Source organism: Marmota monax, unplaced genomic scaffold (assembly GCF_021218885.2).
Source record: "Marmota monax isolate L192 unplaced genomic scaffold, Marmota_monax_Labrador192_F-V1.1 WCK01_AAM20220418_F8-fsc00014, whole genome shotgun sequence".
NCBI classification, from domain to species: Eukaryota; Metazoa; Chordata; class Mammalia; order Rodentia; family Sciuridae; genus Marmota; species Marmota monax.
Window position 1 is genome coordinate 8,989,907 of NW_026695222.1, and position 24,804 is coordinate 9,014,710.

General features: G+C 48.4%; 1 protein-coding gene across 6 annotated transcripts in view; it reads right to left on the reverse strand.

Moving 5' to 3' along the window:
- Positions 1 to 512: 512 nt before the first annotated feature.
- Smox (spermine oxidase) overlaps positions 513 to 24,804 on the reverse strand; it is a 36,869-nt gene continuing 12,577 nt past the window's right edge. For 2 of the 6 annotated variants that reach the window (XM_046433460.2, XM_046433461.2), the window contains exons 2-8: positions 13,522 to 13,755; positions 9,614 to 9,840; positions 5,010 to 5,183; positions 4,102 to 4,861; positions 3,232 to 3,392; positions 1,454 to 1,543; positions 513 to 1,001 (exon numbers count right to left, since the gene is read on the reverse strand). In XM_046433460.2, the coding sequence (XP_046289416.1) occupies positions 864 to 1,001; positions 1,454 to 1,543; positions 3,232 to 3,392; positions 4,102 to 4,861; positions 5,010 to 5,183; positions 9,614 to 9,840; positions 13,522 to 13,729 (1,758 nt within the window). In that variant the 5' untranslated portion in view covers positions 13,730 to 13,755 and the 3' untranslated portion in view covers positions 513 to 863. The other 4 variants (XM_046433462.2, XM_058575444.1, XM_046433463.1 and 1 more) reach the window with 4 other exon arrangements.

A 24,804-nucleotide genomic window follows, 5' to 3' on the forward strand; every position in this document is an offset into this window, starting at 1 on the left:
CCTCCCATAAGTGGCAGATCCTTGGAACACAGCAGATGGATCACACTCAGGATATCTCCCTGCCACCAAAAAAAGAAAAAAAAAATGGTCATGTTATCCACATTCTCAGAGGCTCAAAAGACACCTCTGTAAGGGCCAGATCCACCACCCTGTGACCAGCAACAGATTAACAATGAACACATCTGAGCCTGGCAGGGAGCCACAAGTGGGGTCTCCTCACATGGAACTCACCTCACTCCATGCAGTTCATTATCCAATTAAGCTCCAAGAAGTCTGGCAAAGGGCCATGAAGCCGACCTAGGCCCATCCTGAAGGAGCCAGCACTGGGCAGGGTGAGGCCTATATTCCTGAGGAAGCTCTCTGTTTAGCCACAAATAGGGTGAGGGGGACATCCCCTCCAGTAAATGCAAGCACCTACCGTTCTGGGGACATCGTCAGGCCATGGTTCCCCCCACCAACCCCCCCTCAAAGGAGGTGTGATTAAAAACACACACGCAGAGGCTGAGGAGAACTGAGGAGAGAAGCTGAGGAGCACAGGAAGGGTGGCCTCTTTTATTATCCCAAAATGCAAAGTATCGAAGGCACTTGCAATAACAAGGAGGGAGAAGGGGAGGTGCAGGAGTCAGCATCCCAGCACAGAGGTAAATCAACGGGCCCCACAGGGTCACCACCTGGTCTGGAGAAAAGGAACAGCTACAGGGCTGGGTCTGAGGCCAGCCAGATTATCTAGCTCTACCAAAGATTAAAATCCATTCTACAGAGGATGGGGAAGTTAGGGGCACAAGGGGGGAAGGGGCAGGGGCTGGCAGTCACGAGTTAGTTGTTCTTTAAGGAACATGCTCGCTAGGCAGTGAGGATAGCCCTCAGGTCCCCTGCTGGAAGAGGTCTCGGTACATCTCGATGAGACGAGCAGCCTCGCGCTGGCCAGAGAGCAGAGCACCATGGGTGGTGGAGTAGTACTTGCGGTGAGTGGCCTCACCAGAGAACAGCACCTGCATGGGCTGGGTAGGGGGAAGGGAAGGTGAGGATGAAGGAGCAGCAGAGGCCAAAGAGCTTCTTGAATGCCCTAGAACCCTCATCCCTACCACAAATCACAGAAGAATGGGCAGGCATCTAAGATGCAGGTTCTGCTGCTTCCACAGGATGAGGAGCTACACATCCCACCTGGTCACCTTCCCCTCTTTCTTCCCCAAACATCCAGACCTTGGTTCTTTCTGACCTGAGGCTATTAGAAGTCCAGGCTCTGCAGTCTCAAATGCTCTGTGAGCCTCTTAGTAGCAAACAGGGCAAGGGGTTTAACCTCCCTGAGCCTTGATTTTCTCACTGGCCCAATGTGTTTGTACCTCCTACTTCTGAGGGTGGTTACAAGGACTGAGTGAAATCATGGATCTAAAGCACTTAGAACCTGGAAGAACATAAGCAATTGATAAAGTCAGGTGGTGATTTAACAAACCTTTATGGAGCCCCTATCAAGGTCCAGGGACTGTTCTGGGCACTTGGATGATAAAAGGTGAGCAGGCTGCTGCTTTGTGGTGCTTCCATGCTGGTGGGGAAGCCAGACATGAAACCCAATTACTAAACAACGGTCATACATGATGTGGTAGGTGTTTGGATGAGGTGCCAACGGCTCAGAAAAGAGGCCTGGTGGATCCCACAGAGTTTCCCAGAGGAGAGGACCTTTGGGCCAGTTCTCAGAAGATGCTGGATGAATAGAGGCAAAGAACATTCAAAGAAAGGTAAAAGTGGGAGCAAAATGCTCCACACTGGGGGAAAGTGCAATTTTTTGTATATCCAGGAATCAACCTGGAGAAAGCAGGCTCTCTTGGTAAAGTCCAGGCAAAGTTCAAGTTCTTGCATCCCAAGCTTGTGTGTGGACTTTATTCTGGTGCCTTTCAAACTGCAAATGCCAAGGCATCAGCTGTGGAGCCTGATCGAATGCAGTTTTTAATCCATCATGGCGGGAAGGATGTTGTAGCAGATACCTGTTCCCACATCCACCCTTTCTCCTCTATCTCCTCAATTATAAAGCCCTAATTTTTAATTGGGCCAGATGTCATCCCAAATAAAAATGATGTGGCCCAGCTTCTCCATCATCAAGGTGTGGTTACATGGCAAAGTGCTGGCCAATGAGATGCAAATGCATGGTTGCTTAGAGATCCATGTCTCAGCTCCAAGGGATTCCCTTTTTTGCCCATCTGCCTTTCCTTCTTCTAGACTAAGAGGCAGATGTAAGATCCAGAGCCTCTGCACCCTTCTTGGACCATAAGGTGGCCCTGAAGATAAAAGTCAGTAACTAATAATACTAGGTCCTGACGCCTACCTCCAGATTTCCTTTTGTGTGATGGAAGTAAAGTTGTCTTGTTTAAGCCACAGTTATTTTTGTTTTACTTTGCCTTTTTACATGCACTAGTCCTGAGGCAGGTGATAAGAGGTTTACTTTTTGCAAAGTTAGCTATGGCAGTGGTAGGGACCTCTCTGAAGACCCCTTTCCTTTCTCCCTCTGAGCACAGCAGGGCAGACACAGTGTAAACCTTGGTTGACTGAAATTTCTTTCGCCAATTTTCCAAAGAATTGTCTTAAATTTAATTCTGTGGGGGTTTTAACATTTATTGTTATATGTACACTTAGTTGGGAAAACTAAAAATCCACTTTGTGGAAACAAAAATATATATTTCTCTCAAATTTACCTTTTTTTTAGTGTACAGGTGACATAATTTTGGAGTGGGTCGTGTTCTTAATTTTATTTTCTAAAATATGGTGGGAAAATATTTCCATTGAATCCGTGCTATCCAATAGAACATTCTATGACACTGAAAAATTCTATAGCTGCATAATCCAATAGGATAGCCCCTTGCTACATGTGGCTATTAAATTTGAAATGTGACTAATGCACCCAAGAAACGAAATTTTTAATTTATTAATTTAAATTCTGGTTAATTTAAACCAAATACGGCTAACTGCTACCATATTAACTAACAGAATGAAATGGCTCAGTTTTTATCATCCCAAGAAAGCATTTAAAGTTTCAATTTGATTCCATTTTTTTTTCTTCCAGATGTTAAGCGCACACTGTCTTGTTTTCTCTTTCATTATAAGTGCCACTCCACTGCTGCCTGACTTTAGCACACCTTAGTGAACACTACCTCATACCCTTCCTCAACCTGGACCAGACACACACGAAATACCCACACACCCACTCCCAGGCCTCTCACCAAACACATCCCCACTCACCGCTGTCTTAGAACTCTCGGTGTAGGGCAGGGGCTTGGCCAGCTTCTCCACATCTGCCCCGCTTGAGCCCACCTGTGTGTATGAATAAGAACCTCGGAAGTAGGGGTTGCTGCCCCAGGCTGAGCGCAGGATACGCCGAGGTTTTGGAATGTTGGAGTTCCCTGTTGGGGAGTCAGAAGAGCCAAGAGGAGGAAGGATAAGAAACAAAGCTGCATACATACAGAAGGCATTCCAGAATGAACAACTCCACCCCACCTCCAGGGCTCCAGGAATATCAGGCTGCCTGGAGAAAGCACTGAGGGTGGAGGAGGAGAGAGGGAGGGAGGCCCACTCATCACCTCTGGGTGACCCCCCAGCAAAACATTCCATCTCTCAGGGTCCTAGTTTACCTATCTTAAAAATAACTACAGGAGCTGGGAATGTAGCTCAGTTGGTACAGTACTAGCCTAGCACAAGGCTGGGGTTCAATCCCCAGCACTGAAAAAAAAAAAAAATTACAGATAATCATATTTCCCATTCTAATGTCAGGGATCCCTGTTAAGTTCTCCTGGAAATATGTGTAGAAAATGTTTTACTAAAACAATCAGATTATAAAAATCAAATCCAACTCTTAGGAAGACCATGGGAAAGGAATGGGCAGTGTTTTTGCCATCAGTCCTTAGAAGGGGAAGAAAACACAGCACCCATTTAGAGTTTCATGCTCTGAAGTGAGAGTGTCAGCAATTTAGGAGCCAAGCTGGTGCCCTGCAGTAGCTCCCGGTGCCCACAGCCATCTGGGTTTCACAGTCTGGGGAGGGCAGAGCTGCCAAGGGTCTTCGGGGGAAGCTGGCTGACAAAGGGGTCAGGTGGAAAGGGCGGCAGAGGGCACACCTGTGAACTGACGCAGCATCTCCGTGCAGATCTCAGCCACCGCCTCATCGTCGCACTTCTCCATGACGAGGGCCTCCTCCCCGCAGATCCAGCCACTCAGCACGTGGCCATAGCGCTCAGGCGGGTAGAGGACATCGAAGCCGCAGATCTTGCGATACCAGAGCTCCGGCGGGTAGGTGAGGGTGCGGCTCTCTGCCTCATCCTCCCACACGAACTGCAGGCTGTTGCACTCGGGGCCCCAGAAGGGCTCCTCGAATTCAAGGAAGATCTTGTCGGTGGTGCCGATGCCCAGGCGGTGAATGGCAGCCACCTTCTCTGCCGGCAGGCCTGGCTGGAAGAAGCTGGTGTACTGCCTCTTCAGCACGCCCAGCGACACCGTCACGATCACATGGTCCGCTGGGATCACCTCGCAGTCCTCGCACTCCACCATCACCGGCCACTGCTCATCCTCATCCCATCTGCCCCCCTGGGGACCCACTCCACTCTGACCAACCTCCCCGGTGTCATGATTATGGTCGCCCTCAACCCGGGGCTCAATCTCAGGGCCCCGAGGGCGGGCTGAGGCCTGGTCCCAGTGAATGCAACGGACCGGTTTCCCCAACTGGATGACGTGGGAGGGGATGCCCTCAGCCAGCAGCTCTACAACCCGCATGAAGCCTGAGGGAATGATGTGGTGGGCACCGGGGATCTCCGTCCACTCCCCAAAGGCGCTCAGGGACACCTCGTCTATGCTGTGTGAGCTGCTCTCACAGCTCTCCACCTGTGGGAGGACCCAGAGAGAAGCCAATGACACCAGAGCCAGGCTGGGCAAAGAACAAGAACTCTGAGCAGCACAGCCCTCCTCAGACCCAGACTCCCCCAGAATCAGGCTTCTTCACTCTGACAGATGTACTTAATAGCAAAGATACCTTCAGGTACTGCTGGATCATGGCAAGCTTCAGGCGCTTGGTGGCCTCCGGGTCGTCAGGGTCATCCCTGATGCGATTGCGCACCTCCTCCCGGGTGAACACCCCCACGCTGTTTTGACTCTCAGCGTTGACTGGTTTACCATGCCGGAAGAATTCCTGGGTCAAGTTATAGACCTGCCAGAGAGACCCCAGGAAACTCACACTCCCTCATTGCACCTCCACCCCCAAATGAAAGGAGCCCAATTTGAAAGTGACAGCTACCAGGTGGTCCCCGGATGTGCTGAGCCCTTGACCTCTGCATGAAGGAGCACCTGCTAAGCAGACTGGGAATGGCAGGCTGGCCTAGGCAGCCAGCCTTCTCACCTCAGAGAGGTGGCATGGATTCCAAGGTTGTTGCTGGGCCTTCGCTTAGAATTGAAACATTTCGCACCTATACAGTCTGGGGGAAAAGAAACCACCCCCTCAGAGGCTCTGTATAGGTCTGTAGGGCTCCACATCCCACGAAGGAACACAGGTCTACGTACACCCACCTTTTCCAAGAATCAAATGCACAACCCTTTCCCTGTCCTCCTGCCCAAGCATTTCTGTTCTGCCCTTTCCCAAGAAAGCAGCCTAAAGCTGTCGACTGGCCAGTGTTGCAGGGAGAGGAGCAGAGGGTCCCTGAGATCTGATCACTCAGAGATGCCTCTTTTGCCTTGTGAAAGGAGAAAGGGTGGCAACAGCACCTTCCTGGATCCACATAAAGCACGCCCTTCATTAGGGTCTCAGATGCATGTAAAAAAGAGGCAATGCAGAGGGAAGGGTTGAACACAGAAGGGCATCTCAAGGAAGCCCCAGCACACCAAGGAATGGAAATTATTTTGTGGGCACATTTCAGCAAGAATTCCAACCCACATCTCAGCAATAGTGATAATCAGTCCCCTGAACAGAGTCCTTCTACTCATTCCCTGCCTGCTTGGTATATAACCTCCACAAAACTCTAGGCAGGCCTCCCTAAAGAAGCTAAGCCATCCCTGGGCAGGCCCCAACCTTCATTCAACACACATTTATTAGGCTTCATGCCAGACACAGGTTGTAATGGTGAGCAAGAGAGAAAGGGTCCCAGCCCATGACCACTCAAATTATAGAGATATTCCATTACAGCTGTATTTATGGAACATGCTGTGATAGAAAAGAACCCAGGTGTTATGAGATCTACCAGCCCCTAAATAGTTGAGAGATAGTCAGGATGGCATTGGGAAAGAAAAGCAAAGTGTTTCAGGCAGAGGGAAGAGCACAGCCAGAGGCGGCAGGGAGAGAGGTGGGGAGAGATGGAGATGCATTCAGAAACCTTAATGTGGATTAATCTTGCCAAAGGGAGCAACAAGGAGAGAGAAAGTTCAAGAGATGACTCTGAAAAGACAGGGTGGGGCTGGGACATCAAGGACTAAGACTTAATCTAAAAAATCTGTCAGCAGGAAGACAGCAAGATCCCCCACCCACTGCTGTCATTCCCAGGACACCGGCAAATGTGGGCTCCTGGGCTGCACATCTGCAGCTGAGCTGACTAGGGGTGTGCTTCCTTTCCTAGAGTGAGTTCAGATTCAGTGTCAGCACACATCTGGGAGAACAATGTCTGCCCTGCACCCCAGCCCTGGGACAGGCCCTGGAGCCACAGAGTCAAGGGAGGTGGCAAAGCCTACTGAGATCACCACTCTCCACCCCCACCATTCCACTCAAGGGAAAGGCCTCCACAAGAGATAGAAACATGAATTAAACATGTCTTGTAAGAATAAATTATACAAAAGAAAATGAGTTAAATTATTCGTTTGTCCTCTCTGCAGTCACAAGATACTGAGTGTTTGGCCTTAACTGGAGTCCTCAGCAAATTCTTTATGGAGTCCTCAGCAAATTCCTCACACCAGACCACTGCCAAAGCGTCAGGCTCTCAACTACCTCACCCTCCCTGGGGTTTTTCCTTGAGTGATTAGCAACATGGTAGCCCATCCTTAGCTCATGTTGACTGACTAGAGGCCAAAACCCAACTGAGGAGTAAGGAATGTTGCCTGTCTTTGTGTCCACCACTGCTGAGGACAGCCTTAACTTGAACATGAGTTTGTCATGTAGGTACAGTCTCCTCCCCTAAGTTAAATAATGGCTTCCTGATGTGATTCCAGGAAATGGGACAGGTCAAAGGTAGCTAATACTAGCCCCACCTTTTTTTGGAGGGATACAGGAATTGAACCCAGGGACACTTAACCATTGTACGATATCCCTGGCTTTTTTTTTTTTTTTTTTTTTGTGACAGGTTCTCACTAAGTTGTTTAGGGCCTCACTAAGTTGCTGAGGCTGGCTTTGAACTTGAGATCCTCCTGCCTTAGCCTCCCAAGCTACTGGAATTGCAGGCATGTGCCACCAAGCCCAGCTACCTCAATTCTTATTAAGCACTTTTCACTGGGATCTCATTTAATCCTTACAACATTAAGAAGTAGGTACAACCATGTCCTTTTTACAAATAAGGAAAGTAAAGATCTGAGAGGTTCAACAACTTGCTCAAGATTACATAGCTAGGCCAGGCCCAGTGACACACACCTGTAATCCCAGCGGCTCAGGAGGTTGAAGCAGGAGGATCTCGAGTTCAAAGCCAGCCTCAGCAACTTTGTTAGGCCCTAAGCAACTCAGTGAGAACCTGTTTCTAAATAAAACACAAAAAAGGGCTGGGGATGTAGCTCAGTGGTTAAGTGCCCCTGGGTTCAATCCCCAGTAACCCCCCCCCCCAAAAAAAAATTACATAGCTAATAAATATTATAACTGATATTTGAATCAAGATCATCATCAAGGAAATCCTAACCTCATGGTTATACTTCAACCTTCAGACCCAAAGCATCATGACCCAGATTGATAAACTGATAACCTACTTTATCTACCCTATTTTCCATAACTCATACCCTTGACTTTCAAAAATCAAATGGACCAGCACAAGTTGATGATGATCTACTTTTTTTTTTTTTTTTTGGTACTGATTATTGAACCCAGAGGCACTTTACCACTGAGCCACATCCCTGGCCCTTTTTATTTTTTTATTCTGAGACAAGATCTCACTAAGTTTCTTAAGGTCTTGCTAAATTGATGGGGCTGGCTTCAAACTTGCAGTCCTCCTGCCTCAGCCTCCCAAGCTGCTGAAATTATAGGTGTACAATCCCCGTAATCCCCAGGACTACCACACCCAGCTGATGATCTACTTTTAAGGACATTTAAAAGAGCAAGGTTTGGGAGTGCAGCTCAGTGGTAAAGCATATGCCTAGCACGTGCTAGTCTCTGGGCTTGAACCCCAGTGCTGGGGCAGTGGTAGGTCGGGGGAGGTCATGGTCCTGAAAGTCATTTTCAAGAAGCATCCATGCTTGAAGCACTCCAAGAGCCTGGGAATCAGGGTGTAGACCAGGAAGGTCTACCTTGAAGAATACTAGTCCTTATCTGATCGTTAATAATTCAACCTCTCTGCAGTGAGTGAAAACACATAATACCAAGGAACTATACAGAAAATATACTGCCAGTGCCTACAGAGAAAATACTTTGTGTCCCTATCCTCCACACAGCAGGGACTTCCAAAGCAAGAGATTAGAAAATGCACAAAAGGTGCTTGCTGGCCCATTTGCTGTCCTGGATGGACTAAAAAGGGTCATTACATTACAAATGACAGGCTATCAGAAAACAAAGTCTATACATTACCTTGCCTGTTCAGTGCAGTTCACAGCACCACTGAAAGATACTAAGAACATTAACAATTTTTAAAAAACCTGAATAATTCAAGGATGTATGCCATTGCTACCTCTAATATTAGACTGTGATATTAACCAGTGCAATATGGTAAGAAAAATATTCTGAAGCTGTGCACCCAATACAGTAATCACTAGACACCTATAGCAACTTAAAATTAAATATTTAGCTTCTCAGTTATACCAGCTTCATTTCAAGTGCTCAAAAGCCACATGTGGCTAGTGACTACCCTATTGGATAGTGCAGATTTAAAATATATCCATCACTGTGAAAGTGTTCTACTAGACAACTCTGCCCTAAGGATTAGAAAGAAAAAAGACAAAATTCTCATTTTCATGTAGTTCCTAAAGTTCAGAAATATTCATAGAATATAAACTAGTATATTAATAGTTACATTATGGAATACAAATTAGTATATTAGTAGATATACTAATTTGTATTCCATAATGTAACTAGATATTATTAGAATCAAAATAATAATTCAGCAAGGAAGTTAAAATCAATATATAAAAATCAGTTCTACTGCTATGTACTGTGAATAATTAGAAAATAAAATTTTAAGAGTATCCAAAAACAATCATAGAAAACTCTGCCACCCAAGTATCTACTAATAACACTAACAAAAGATGTTCAAGGCCATTTTGAAGAAATATTTAATCATGTGCATCAATTATGACTTGCCTAGTACCTCTCCACTCATTATTTGCTTTTTATTCTCAAACTGTCCTTCCTTTCCAAAGGTAGGGCCCACAGTGTGCAAAGACACACAACCAGGATCATAGAAGATCCCAGCAGGTCTCCCAACTCCTTCTACCCTCCCCACACCCTGTTGCCTGACCAACCCTCACCTCGTTGTATAAATCGCTGAATTCCTCAACCACGTCCTTGGGGATCCTGCGGCCACGGTTGGTAAGGTAGCAGGCCACCCCATTCTTGGAGTAGAGGCTGATGCGGCCCACGCTGCGCTCCCCATCAGTTGTCTCTTCCAAGAGGCCATTGGCTTCTGCTAGATGATAGACAGGATTCCCCTGGGAGCCATGGATCCAGGTAGCTCCCAGCTCAAAGGTGGCGTGTCCTAATGGCAACAACAATAGGCCCTTAGAGGGGCAGGGATTTCTTTAGACAGGGCCTGAACACTGCCTCCTCTTCTTCCTCCAAGGGAATCCTCCCAACCTCAAGAACAGGACAAGAAAGGGCTCAGCATCCTCTGAAAACCACAAGACTTCAGGGAAAAGTTCCCAGTGAAACCCACTTTACAGCTAAGAGAAGAGCCACCCAGAATGATTCAGGAGGGGAACAGTTAGAAGGCTCTCCATTTCCAGTCCAACCTTTTTCCAAAATAACACCAGATACCAGATCTCCCTCCTCCCTGGCGCCTCCATGCTCGAGAGGAAAACTGTGGACACCTGGGCACCCAAGTTAAGTAAAGGACCAAGATCCTCATCCAGCCTTACTCCAGCTCCTCAATACCATCATCACCCCAGGTTCTAAGTCCTTCTCCCAGATAGAAAAAGGCCCCTTCCAAATGGGGAGGAGAGAGAGGGCCAACATTCCAGTTTGAAAGATTCCTCCTTAGAGAAATCTAAACCAGATCTCCAGGGGGAAATAAGCCTTCTAATCCTTTAGCACAGGGGGCAGACATTCTCTGGTTAGAGCATCTATTTGAGGTGGTTGGAGGGTCACTCCTGGGTCCAAGTTGGGACAGCCCTGGGAAATGGTTCTATTTTCCACCTCCAGCCAAAGTCTAGACTTCGGCATGCTGTCTCTCTGCCTGAGCCTCAGTTTCCTCTTCTAATGCTTCAAGGACCATGGTACATTCATTTCCTTCCCTACTTAGTTCCCAGAGAAGTCAAAACAATGCAAAGAGGATAGAAACATTTTTGGTGTTTTGTTTTTGCACACTGGTTCAAGATATATGTGGTAAATTTCTTGCCAAGATGGTCACAAAAAAACCATCCTATCCTTGTAAACATGCCCCTTGGCAACATGACTTTGCCATTTCTCCCATCAAGAGGTGGAGTCCTTTTCCCCCACCCCTGGAATCTGGGCTGGACTCACGTCTTGCTTTAATTAGTAGAATATGGTGAAAGTGATATTTGTGGCTTCAGAGCCAAGGCCTCAAGAGATTTCGTGGCTTCTACTCTCACCCTCTAGAATGTAACAACCATGGTGCAGGGGGACCAGTCTTATCCTACTAGAGACACATGCTGGAACAAAAAACCTATGCCAACCACCAAGCATGTGGGTGAGGCCATCTTAGATATCTTAACCAACCCCAGTTAAGCTGCCAGATGACTGTGGCCATATGAGGGAGCTAAGGCAAATCCAGCAAAAGACCCACTTACCTGAGTCCTGCCAACATTTCTGACCTGCAGAATTTAAGCAAATCAAATGATGCTGCTTTAAGCCATTGCATTTGAAGGCATTTTGTTATACAGCAATAGCTATCCAATACATTCTAACACACAGCAGTATTAGCCCTCACCCTAAGAACTAGGCATGTTCTCCTTTTTTATGCCTTCCCTTTCCTTGGCTGCTTCTAATTAAATCAGCAGTTACTAAAAATAGCCCTGTACACATGTACATGCCAAAAACAAGAGAAAATGCAACCTCATACCACAGCTAACAAAACAGAATTTCCTGGCGTCTCTGGAAGAAGCAGGAATGTATAGGTCTCTTTGTCCAAGAAAAGTGATCAGACTGAAGAGCACCAGTAGTTGAAAGCCTGGCGCCCTGCCTGCAAAGGTAACCCAGTGGTCTTTAAGGTCATTCTATTACTAACCTTCCTCTAGAGCCTTAGGTTTCAGGCTCCCCAAGTGTCTGGTCTGCTGAGAGTTCACAATGGAAGAGGAAAGCTACCAGTACTCTGAGGAGGGACCTGAACCCTTCCTAGGGCACAGCAGGGAGTTACAAGTTACACCACCCACTGGGCAGCCCTGACACAGAGCACCTTTCCTGCCTCAGGATACTCATCAAAAGCAGGAAGAGGTGAGAAGCTCAAGGTCAGGATCAGAGTCAGTGTTCCACCTCTATCCCCAAGCTTTGTACAGAGCAAGCCCCCAGCAGAGGATGTTGCCTGCCCCCTCCCAGCTGGCCCCTCTGTCTCTGTCATCCTTGTCTATCATCCATGCATCCAAAGGGCATCAGACATCATCTCTATGCCAACTTCACAGACATTTAGTGTCCTAGGAACTGCACACATGACACAATTATACACACCCTTGCTCTAACATGTGCTCCCCATCCTGGCCACCTCCATCTTCTCACATTCATCGTTCCACACATACTGTCCCTTCTTCTCTCCATCTGCTCAACTTCTACCACCACCATTGCATACCCAGCCTCCTTCCCCACAGCAAGACTTCCTACCCAGTCATCCTCTCAGCCTTCCTCGGCCCTTCTCTCCTGCAGTGCCACCTTGTACCAGCATTTTCCTGTATGAGTGTGAATTGCCCCAGGCAATAGGAAGGCTGGTTAGCAGAGGTGGAAGGGAATTTGGGGTCCCTTTGTAGGTAAGGTGCAGGTCTTGAGATTCAGAGAAAGATTCACACAGGTTACAGCTAATGATGACCATTTAGCATGGTCATGTCTCAGCTCTCAGCTCTCAGCTACCATGACTAGGCCATCTGTCTCCTTGTCTTCTGTTTCTATATCAAACCCTGAATATCTCATCCAGATGGGTAATTAGACTGCCTTTCCCCAAGGCTCCCAGCCAGCCAACCAATTGGGTGTTAGCAAAGAGTCCCAGCACTTCCACGGGCTGTCCCAGGTTTACAAGTCCTTTGGATGGTACTTTCATCCTGACTTCCAGCAGACACTACAGTGTGTGGCAGAGGAGGAAGGACAAAACTTTACATATGCTTCCTAGTCACTGCTCTAGGGAAAGACTCTTAACTCATTCTTCTACAAGAAGAGAGAGGGTCCCCAGGTGTCCTAACCTCTGCTGGTTCTAAGCCTGACCACCTTCCTCTCCAAGCAAGTGAGCACACAGGCTCTTCTTGCCCTTGCCAACTGGGGTAGAACAGACACAAACACACACAAAACCCTACAGAGGGCTCATCCACACACTGCAGGCCACCATGTGTGCTTGCCATGGATCATCTTCATGGTCCCAACCCACTTAACCTCTCACTGGTCAGATCCCCACAATGACTGGGAAGTCCTGACCTCCAGCTGCATTTCAAGCAATCTCCCCCACTCTGTAGGAGACTTGGTAAAATCTGCCCATCCCAAAATCAAGTCTTTTACTTGGCTGCTTTCTCTAGGGTCCTCTTTATCTGAAACCTGAATAGACCTTCTTTACAGACAATCCTAAGACCTGCACATCACCCACAAGAAGGCCCAAAATCCCTTCCACCTCTGATAACCTAAGTTTCTATTGTCCTAGGACTAGCTCTCTTAGCAATGATACACTAATTCATACTCAAAAATTAATGACTAGTAGGAAGTTGCAGATTCCCCTTCTTGCAACATAGAAGAAACTAGCCCACCTAGCACCAAGCAAGCTGCTTCTAGGTGTCCCCTTCCTCCTGAACACTATGAATCCTAGCTACCAAGCCAGCATTCTCCAAGAACGTATGTTAGAACTCCACCTTCTCCCCCTCTGTGAAGGACACAAAGGAAGCTTCTGGAAAATATTTACAGGTTATATGAAGAAATGTGTATCCTAAGGAAGAAGATAATGAGATTTCAGACAGGGTCATGGGTTAGAGAATAAAATGTGACCTAGGGAGGTGCTGCCTGGGGTAATGCTCACCAAGTTTCACGCTCTGCACGCGGCCTCCGATGCGGCTGGAAGCCTCAAGCACAGTGACATCTGTGAAGCCCTGCTCCAGAAGTGCTTTGGCTGCAGCCAGGCCAGCCAAGCCGGCGCCGATCACCACCACACGAGGCTGTCCCCTTCTCCGTAGGCCACGACTGAGAGGGTCATCCGCACTGTCGCCACTGGATTCACAACTTTGCATACCGTCCGCACTCGCCTTCTAGGAACCTAGGAGGAGGAGTGTCACAGCTCAGCTGCCCCAAGGGACACTCACAGGCTCCCATCACACTCTGTCCTCTAGAGGGGACCGAGTCCTACTCCTCCCTCTCTGAAGACCTGGACAAGAAGAGTTACCTCTAAAGGATGCAGGGAAGAAGAAATAAGTAAATAAATGTAGGAGGAAGGAAGGGAATAAAGAAAAGAAAAGGGGGGTGCATTTGAGTCCCCACCAGGAAATGGAGCCCATCCTAAGCCTCTGACATCCATCAATTCCATCCCAAACCTGTTAGTACCTCTTTCCTACCCACAGGCCCCAAAGCAGAGGCAAGTAGTGGCCAGTGAGGAGATGACCAAAAAAGCCAAAGTCAAGAGACATTGACCATGAGGCTGTTGATCCTGAACTAGCACAGCCAAGCATGGCTACTGTGGTCCAGTATGTCCCAACCCCAGAAAGCTCACACTAACCCCAGGATGCTCCCATCAAACCCTGGAGACACACACTAACCCCAGGATACACATACCCAAGGACATTTGCACAGGCCTCAAGATACTTGCATAGACCATAGGATGCTCACACCAACCCCAGAATGCTGACACCAACCCCTGGATGCTCACACATACCCAAGGATACTTGCACAGACGACAGGATGCTCAACACCAAGTCCAGGATATTTGCACACAGAAGGATAGACACTGCTTTGCTCCTGACTCTTGCCTGGCATGTGCCCTCGTGTTCTTGTTCTCTCTCTCTCTCTCTCTCTCTCCCCCCCCCTTCAATTCTCATCTAGGCTTTCTGTTAGTCTTTTACAGTCTCAATGAGGTAGCAATTTGGTGGGAAGGACAAAGTCCCACCCTCCCCCCAGAGAGTGCCACGAGGCTGGTGTCCATCAAGCCTCTGCTATTTCTGGTACATTTTTTTTGCCCAGCCACCCAGCCCCTCGGTCACCACAAAGCAGCAAGGAGCCCAGGAAACGGAGGACCATGAGGACCCGTGGCACCAGAGGCCAGACATCAAATTGACAGTTACACTAAGCCAGCTTGCTCAGAGACGCCAGACTAGAGGAGCCGTTGCTGGGAGGCCAACAGGGTGTCTGAATCTGCCCCAGAAGACACAGCCTCTCTATTCCCAGAATGATCGAGAGGATTTGGAGGTGTCCTGGGACAATACTCTCAGTCCTGATCCTGTTTCTGGTCTTTCTTTGACCCAAACAATGTCTACTCCAGTTCCTTCACTGAGGTTTGAGTAGCAGAAGTTGCAGAATCTAACAGTGTACAGGATCTAACATCAGAATAAATTCAGGTAGAGGAAGCTGCCTGCAACTATGGTATAAATAAAAAACTGTCACCCATAACCAAGAGTTAAGCATGACCCTTCCTACTGCATAGCAATCCACTGTTAAGAATACACCCAAGAGAAGCAGGGTATATTCCACCAAATAAATCTGTTAAAGAATGTTTCTAGTGCTGGAATTGTGGCTCAGCAGTAGAGGGCTCGCCTAGCACGTGTGAGGCCTTGGGTTTGATCCTCAGCACCATATAAAAAATAAATAATTAAGATAAAGGTATTGTGTCCAACTACAACCAAAAATTTTTTTAAAAAAAAATAATGTTTCTACCTAATAACTGCTATCATTCTTTAAGTTCTGTTTTCATTTGGTTTCTCCACAAGCTGACCTGGGGGCAGATTTGAGCTCAAGAGCACCAGAAATGTATGTAGTAATTCAAGGAAACACTAATAGGGCAATGATAAAAGAGAAGTCTAATCAATAAAGCCTTTGTTATTAGTAATAAAAAAGAATGTTTCTAGTGATTTTTTATAATAACAAAAAAAAGAAAACTATAAACAACCCAAAGGTCTATCAGCAGTAGAATAGATACATACAGTGCACTATATGTAGTATAGTCACCCAATTGAATATTCTTCAGCAATAAACAAAACTGAACTATCTGATACTTGCAACAACATAGATGTACCTAAAAGACATGACAGTGAGCAAGTGGCAAGAGACAAAAAAGCATATACTGTATGACTTCATTTACACAAAGTTCAGGAAGTTCTGTGAAGACAGGGATCAGAAGAGAGACTGTAAGGGAGGGGAGATGAGTAAGAAGGGTCCGGAGAGAATTTCCTGCATATCTCAATCTGAGTGATGATTACACAGTATATACATAAAGACTCACTGATTTGTACATTTAAGATTTGTAAGGGAGGCCTGTAATCCCCAAGAACCTGGGAGGCTGAGGAAGGAAGACTGAAAGTTTGAGACTAGCCTCAGCAACTTAGTAAGGCCCTATCTCAAAATAAAAAGCGTAAACCAGAGGCTCACTGGTTAAGTATCCCTGGGTTCAATCCCCCATACCAAAAAAAAAAGTGTAACTTACTATAGGTTTCTATGTCTATCTCAGATATTCATCCCTGCCCTCCAATCCACTCATCTATGGATCAAAGGCTGGCATGCTGACTTCCTTCTCTGCACATCCCAAGGTCTGGCTACTGAGGTTTCCATTCTACTTGGAACTGTGTCCTTGCTTATCAATCTTAGCAAAAAGCAGTCTTTTTCAAAATATATTCAAGCTGCTAAGCTGCTCTTTGCACTTAGCCCCACCTATTCCACCTGCCCACAGAATGTTTGGGCCTGGACGGAAATGACCCACCACCTCCTGACTCGGAATTCCGGACACCCTGACCACCCTCCAAACCCAAAGACTCAGATGAACCCACTCAGGGCAAAACCGATTCTCTAAAGGGACAGAAGGTGGAGCCCGAGGCCCGGAACCCCTCACCGGCAGTTTCCACTTTCAGGAACAGGAGCTCCCTGCCTCCGCTCCAATAGAGGCTGTGTCCCTGCTTTCCCAAGGGATGAGGCCAAAGGCGGTCTCAGGGCTCTTCATTCCTTCCTCCTTCCTCGGTCCCTATTCCCCCTCTCCTCCGATCCCTGAGATGCTAAGTCCTCCTCCTCCCGAGTGCATGGGGTCAGAGCTAGCTCAAGTCATTCCTCCCCTCCCCTCCCCCAGGTTCTACTTCCTGCCGTCTAAATTTAGAGGTGAGGATGTGGCCGCCCGCACGCGCCAGGGGACTGGCGGGCAGGCAGGGTCAGAGATGATGCTGCCGGATGTCTGCCAGCCAGCGCTGACGCTGCGTCAGGTTTGTAAACACGCGGCATGCTGCGGAGGGCCCAGCGCCAGCTGCAATGACGCCACCGCTTCCTGGGCACCCCACGAAGACGTGGCACCGCTGCCGCTGCCGGCACCGCCCCCATGCCCCAGCTCCCCAGGACTGGGGGGGGGTCCCCTGCCAGCACCCCTCCTCCCCTGCCCCCGCCGCAAGTAATTTCTTGTATACTATTAGTGGATAAGATGGATGAAGTGGTTCTCAAGCCTCACTGGAATGCATCTTGAAAAGCTGCTAAGGGGTCCAGGGTGTAATACGATTAAACTAAAGGTACTGGTCATCCTATTTATCATCAGGCTTCCTGAGTATTGCCCCTGAAAACCAGGGGACTAGGTAAGCTCCTTCTTTGGGAAGCCTGGATAGGAGAAACTGGCAGCCAGTTACCTGACCTCCTGGCCTCCCCAAGGGTATGGCCAGCTTGTCCACTGTGGAGACAGTCAAATAAAGCCCTAAGTACTACTACAATACTGTCAGCATTTTTGAGGGGCTCATGCAAGAAACTAATTCATCAGGTTCTGAAGCTACATTACAAGCAGACTGGTTTTGGAATGGGTTCTGGATATGGTCATGGAAAATGCTGGCAGGCACTCTCTTGTCTTTAAGATGAATGCAGAAAGAATCTCCATTTCCCACATCAGGTCTCAGAAACCTTGAACTCACAAAGATATCACAGGTGGAGTCTCAGGTGGAAGTAACACAAGTAACTGGAGACCATGTTCTTCCAATTTTATTGTCACTCAGAAATTAACCTGCCACCTTTGACCCTCACAGCTAACCCCATAGTCCTGGTCCTCCATAGGCCTTGTTCTAGACCAGTCCCATTATACCTGGTGCCCCACAAATGCCAAAGGAGCTCCACACTGCCCACAGAGGGCAAGGAGATAAGTGTTCCTTGTGGTCCCCCTCCCTTATCATCCATGGGTCCAAATGAAAGGAGAGAGAAGACATCCAGGAATCCCTACTGTATGCTAAAGGCTCAAGTGGACCTTTGGGTGCTCTGTTGTCTCCAGCACGGGAAGGGAATGAGTAACTTGTTTTCTTGTTTTCTGTTGGTCTGTATCATCTTCTCCTTTTGGATTTTTTTTTTTTTAATAAGAAACTGCCTTATTGAGGAAGAAAAATCATTTAAATGGTCCTCAGTGCCTGCCTGTCTTTTTCTCGCCTTGGGTAAAGAAATAAATAAATAACATCCGCTCCTTGATCTGTATGCACAGGAGAAACAGAACACCCTGTACTTTTCACGCAGATAAAGGAGAGAAGAAAAAAGTGCTGGCTCAGCCGGGCAGGAGAAAGGAGGAGGAAGCAGGGGGAGGCGGGAAGAGCAGGGCAATAGGCATTTGCCATGGCAAAATGGGGGCGGGGCTGGGGCATCCTGCCCAGTGCCTACATTAGGACTCCCATGTCTCCAAGCAGACCAAGCCCCAGCACTTCAAGAAATCAGGCCAGCCAGGACAGGAGTACCTCCCTCTACCCCCATTCAAAATGCCCCACTGCCTCTCCCCACCACTTCTCTAACCCACAGGCCACAGCCACCCCCTGCTGCCCAGGGTCAGCATCACCCTGAGTTGACCTACCCCAAAAGCCAGATTGGATGACAGAAGGCAGCAGGGGAAGAAGAGATAAGAGAAGAAAGCCCTGTCCAATGGCAGAGTCGTCAAACATAGAAAGATAAGGACTAGGAGAACAGGTGAAACCAGGGTGGGCATTAGCAGCCAAGGCACTTCCTCCTCCACTCAACCCCACGTTCTCCCAATTTCACTGTCACTCAGAAATTAACCCTGCAACAAGTGCTTCCTCATGCAAATACTAGAGACATGGTTAGATGATTAGTCCTGATCTCTAACACCTGTCCCTGCTGAGCCGCTCCGGGAAATGCCCAGAACTGAAGGGAAAATGGGTACATCTCCTTGCACTTGCCCCATGCATCAATGGAGCACTGAGCAGTCCTGAGACTCAAAGCTTGAGGCATCCTTAGTGAAAGACCCTCCTTATCAGTTGGGACAAGCCACGTCACACTTACAGCCCAAATTGTTGCCATTTCCAAACCCAACTTTCCCACAAGGCCCCCATCCTCCTCTCTGAACCTCACCAGCACCTGGTCTCCATCCCCCAGCCCATCTTCACAAAGACAAGTATGGCCAGGCTTCTCACGGTATGCCCAAGAATTCAGCAATTCATCAAGCATCCACCTCATGCCAGCCATGGGGAAGCCCTTGGCAGGTCGGTCCTTCTACTTTCTGGACCCCAGTGGCCTTTCTGGCTTTGATTCCCACCCACAAAATATCAACATACAGATTCCCACCTCCACCAAAGTCTTAGGCCTCCCAGTCCAGCACGGCCAACCTAAAGACCTGGGGGAAACACCCTCCCTCCCATGTGTCAGAAGTTGCTTGGGTCTTCCTAGCACAGACGTGCCCTCATTGGGACTGCACAGTATGTCACTGTGGGGCTATGTTGCTGGAACCATGTCTGCTCCATTACTGTTTTCCAAAGCAGCAGTCACCTTGAACTGTGAGTTTCTCACACGGGCTCTGCGCTACAACAGCCCCCAGCCAGCCCTCAGAGCACCAGCATCTCAGGAAATCCTGCTGCCTAGAGTCTCAGCAGTGAGGCTGTTGCCCTATATGGTCACTGAGCAGGGCCAGGCTCCAGGCTGGACTGGCCCCCAGGTAAGCATGGCCATGCCCAGTGATCACTCACAGGAGGGCCAACAGCCCAGCTGGGTTTATGGCATCTCTTCTTCCTCAGTGTTGGAGCCCGCCTCAGCCTCACCCTAACAGTGGCCACTTCAACAAAAACAATGCCAACAAGAGCCAGACTCCCTGGTACCCACATCCCTCCTCAAAGATACATAGAATTCTGCCCATCCCTGGGCCCTCTGAACATAGGTCACATAGGTCAAGTGCCTGAGCCCTGTCCTCTTCTCAGGGCCACCTCAGGATGAATTTCCTCATCCATTTCCAGGAGAAGGGTAAGGCCCTAAGGCAATTGACTTGAAGTGACTTGTCACTTCACCCCCTCCCCCTTGAGGTCTAGGCCTATATCAGCTGAACCTCTCCAAATGGAACATGCCTTCCAACCAGAAGTCTTCCCCCACACTCTAAACCCCCACATTTGCTCATGGGAGACCTGTCCAGAGTACCCTCAGCAGCAAAGATCAGCTCACCTGCACCCTTCCCAACCAACCTTGGGGACTTCATGCTCTCCTCCCAACAGATATAATGAGTACCTATGGGCAGCAGCCTCCTCACCTTCCCTAGAAGGACCCCTCTCTCTCTCAAGCTTCTAACATGGGAGAGGGAAAAGGACGGAAGCCAGGGCTGGCCCAGGGAACATCTTTGGACTGCCTGTCAGGTCTGTCAGATTTGAATTCTCAAGTCCCCCCAGACAATGCAATTATTCTTCCAATGTAAAAAATGCCCAGAAATCCCAGACCAGCTGCTTTGCACAGCAGTGCAGACAAAGGGGCTCTGTGTCTACAGCAAGGCTCCTCCCACCCCTTCACCCCAGAGAGGGCCCCCCCAACTACTCCCAGCCAGACCCTCCCCAGCCTCCTCATCCAGGCCAGTGAGGAAGCAAAAGGGACAGGATTACTGAGCCAGACTGGGGGAAAAAGCACAGGCAGTCTTTAAGTCCAAAAGAGGAAGGGAAAGGGAGAGAACACAGGCCCAGGAGGCTGGAGACCTGGGCTGAGGCTCCACTTCAGTATCTTCCTTGCTTTCCAAGTGACACCTAGACTACTATCTGTCCTTCTCTGAACCCTACTTGGCCAACACCTCTGAACTCACCCCAATGACACAGCATCTGTCCCCTGCTTCCTGGGGTCACCTGACTTAGTCCCATCTGATACCTGAAGCCTCCTTTAGTCTTCCATACTTCCCCATCTGTAAAATGACAGAAGATCCAGCTACCTGGCAGGACTGCTGGGAGGATTAAATGAGATAACACTGGTAAACAGTACGGCCAACTGCAAAGACCACCTCAGAGTGGGAGGGGAAGAGAGGGAGATCCCTTAAAAGGCCAGTATAGGAAGTCAGAGTCACCTCTCCAAGGGCCCAGAACTCCATTTCATGTATAAGAACACCAATCTTGATGAGAGCTCAAAACCCAGCCTCGGCCTTGGCCCCAACCCTAATATCAGACATCAATCAGGTACCCTACAATCTGAGCTCGATTGACTCCTCCCAATAATAACTCGGTCTGAACCCCACAGCACTGATTCAGCCTGACTATCCTACCCAGCAATGATCATGAGGGGCCACCAGAGATGTTAGCCATTAGTCAACTCCAAGTTCATGAACGAGAAAAGGCATAGGTGCCTCATTCCACAGACCTCCAACCACTAGCAGTGTCCTTTGGCCCTCACAGGCCAAAAAAGGGGAAAGGGCCCCATCTTTCTTCCTGGCACCTGGACTCCTCTCCAAGCACAATGTCTTTGTTACCCACATCTCTTCCTTAAATATGTAAAGTCCCTAAAAGCACAACTTTAAAAGGCTTTATAAGCCTATTCAGAAGAGTAATAGGGGAGCCAGGAGTCCTTGGCAGGCCTGTGCTGCAAGGACAGAGGCAGCCCTTAACTCAGTGCATGGGGGCAAGAACCAAATGCTCCTCCACCCCCAGGGAATCAGTAGGCAGGACGAGGAGGCACACTGTGGGTGGTGAGCACCCTGGGCTGGTCTCTGTTTCCCAGGATGCTCCACAAGGCACAATAGGCCTGCAGACAACCCAGGTTAATTGTTCCAGGACTTGCATCCCTGGGAGGAATAGGTAATTGTATAGCTCCCTGCAGGGACAGGCCCAGGAGACTACTCAACCAGAAGCCTAGTTGTGGGTGGAGGAGGGGAAAAACGTTTTGGAAGAAGCCATAGAAAAGATAGGATCTTCTTGATGGACATAAAGGTCCCCTCAGTTGGAGACCTTGATGAGACAAATAGGTGGAGTTGAGCCAGAATACAGCCTGGGACTGCAGTTCTTCCTCCCATACCCTGACCCCAACAGCTTTACCCAAAGTTCCCTCAACCCCGCCTCCCATAGATCCCACCTTTAGCAAAAATTAGTGCATGAACTATGTTCAGACAATACATCAGTTCAGGGATTGGTTTCCATTTCTTCTGAATGCTTCCTATGAACCTGTCAAATAATACTGACTCAGCACTCTAGCTTAGCTTCTATCTCCAACTCCAAGCTGCTCACACCCCACACCCTGATTTCCCACCTTCGTGTGTGTCTGTGTGCACATGTCCTGGCTAGCCAAGAAGGAAATCTCCTCTCCACAAGAAGGACACACCTCTGTCCCTTCAAGTCCCAAATCTTCCAGAGGCATGCAGGTACCATGCCCTCTCGATGTCAGGGTCTAACAGGCTAAGTACACCACTCCTGGCTAGTTCTGTAAAAGATCAAATTGCCCAGACAGCAGCCTTTACCACTAACCAGTGTGGTTTTGAAGAGTAGTACCTGAGTCTCATTTTCCCATCTATATAATGGTGACATTCACCCCTACCCTGAGTAAGGACAGCCCTGACCCCAGATCCTATCCACCAGCTGCTATGTCTCCAGTCTCCTGCAGCTTTCTAAGCAACTCTCAGGATAAGACCATCTGGATTTTCTCCCTCTGAGAAGGGCCTGACACAACAACTCTTGAGTTCCCCTCAAGGAAACCATCAACCACACAAGTATAGAGACATCAGAGAACCAGTCACTGCCCTGGTGATTAAGTTGGTGCAAGACTTCCCTTGGTGATGGCAGACCAGGCTATAGACAGAGGAGAACCAAGAGAAGATGGTGCTCACAGCCATTCACTTCCCTAGAAAAAGGTCTCTGACAAAGCTGAAACCCAGAGAGGAAAAACCAGTCTCAAGACAAGGGTACCAGTTCTGAGGTGCCCAAGCCCCAGGGGAATCCCAGGAAGAGACATCTCTCTCTCTCACAATAACAAAAGCACACTTCTTTATGTTTCACTTGATGACCCAATTGAATAAAATAAATGAATTGCTATCCCCTCCTTATAGCACCATGGTTTCCATGCAGATCCTGGGGTCTGATCACTTGCTTTTAAATATCAATGGTTTGAATCTCCACCACTTATTTTACAGGAAAACTAAGCCTCAATTTCCTCATCAGTAGAGAGTTGAATGTGACAATGCATGCACAGTGCTTACCCCAGAGCCAGCCACAGAGCAGCAATGGTTCTTACCTTATCCTACAGAACCTAATGGCATTTACCATTTACTAATGGCAGTTACCCAGTGAAGACAGGACCAGGTGACCATATGTGGGTGAGGATGGGGTAAATCTACCAGTAGAGAGGTTCAAGAGCCTCCTGCAAGATGATTGCACAGAAGGATTGTCAGGTCTCAGAGAGCCACCCCACCCCACCCCACAGGGACACTGCTATGGCAAAGGAGGAATGGGGCATTGGTAGAGAAGGATCAGCTCAGGATCCCCCTTGCTGGCTGCACTTGGACCATGAGGCAAGGGTTATGAAGCTGCAAGTGCAACTCTAGGACAACCTGTGTGGCCACTAGCTTCCAAGATGGCCCCAATGATGCTTCTGTCCTAGTATTCATACCCTAGTTTAGTCCCTTCCTCCCGCAAGCCCACCTTTGTATCTAATAGGATATTGCAGAAATGATGGACTGTGACTTCTGAGATTAGGTAAATTTCCACCTCACTCACCTGGAGTACTTACAGTGGGGGAAGATAGTCATCATGTCCTGAAGACCCTCCAGTAACCCTATGGAGAAGCCCACAGGCTAGGAATTGAGTTCTCCCCACAATAGCCAAACCAGCTTGCCAAGCAAAAGTGAACTGCCTAGAAGCAGATCTTCAGATGACTAGAGTGCTAGCCAACATGGTGACTGCAGCCTCCTGGGAGACCCCTGAGCCAGAACCATCCAGCTAAACTGTTCCCAATTCTTGACCCATATTAATGGAGAATAATAATGTTATATAAATGAGGTCATGTGTGTGTGTGTACGCACAGTGTGCACGCACGCACATGTGAATGTTGCTAAGGACTAAACCCAGGATCCAGCCCATGCTAGGCAAATGTTCTACCACGGAGCTACAACCACAACCCTGAGGATAATAAAAGTTCATCACTGTTTTAAACTACTAATTTTTGGCTACTTTATTACCTGGCAATAGATAACTAACAGTCAGCAACTCTCTTTCCAGAAGTCCCCATCCCACTGAGGATCTCAGCCCACTCTGTTCTGAAATGTAGTACTAAGGTACAGTGGGCAGGGAGCCTGTCCCAGGCCTAGCAGCTTATAAGGCCCAGGAGACAGGAACTGCTTCCCAGTCAGCACATTAGACTCACATGGAGATTTTTACAAACAACCTATACCTACACCACATCATTTAAATCAGACTCCTTGGGGTGAGACCTAAATATGGATATTATTTTAGGCCTTGCATGATGCTAACATGTAGCCACTTCTCTAAAGCAGGCTCCAAATGCAGACTGTAGGACAGCCCAGAGATATTCAGGATGTGTTATGTAGCAGTGGCAAACGTGACCCCAGCCTACAGTTTAGCTGGAGGTCTCCCTCTATGCCGCCTCTGCCTGGCTACCAAAGACATCTTCACTCCATGTCTGTAATACACCTGAAGGCAGACAGGTGTCCTCACCTGCCTTTGCTCATACACCAAGCATATCCACATCCTCCTCCTCTTTCTCTGCCTCCAAGGCCCACTCCAGCCCAAGGCCCAACCTCTCTCAGGGGGTGCTCCCACAGGTGAAGTATCGGGCTGCAGGGATGGGGTCTAGCTCAGAGTGTTCTCAAAAAGTCTTTTTTTCTCATCTGTAAAATAGGAATTACCATTACACCTGCCCTGATCTCTACTGGGTCTTAAGTTTCCTCTCACAAGTCCTCAGAGAAAAC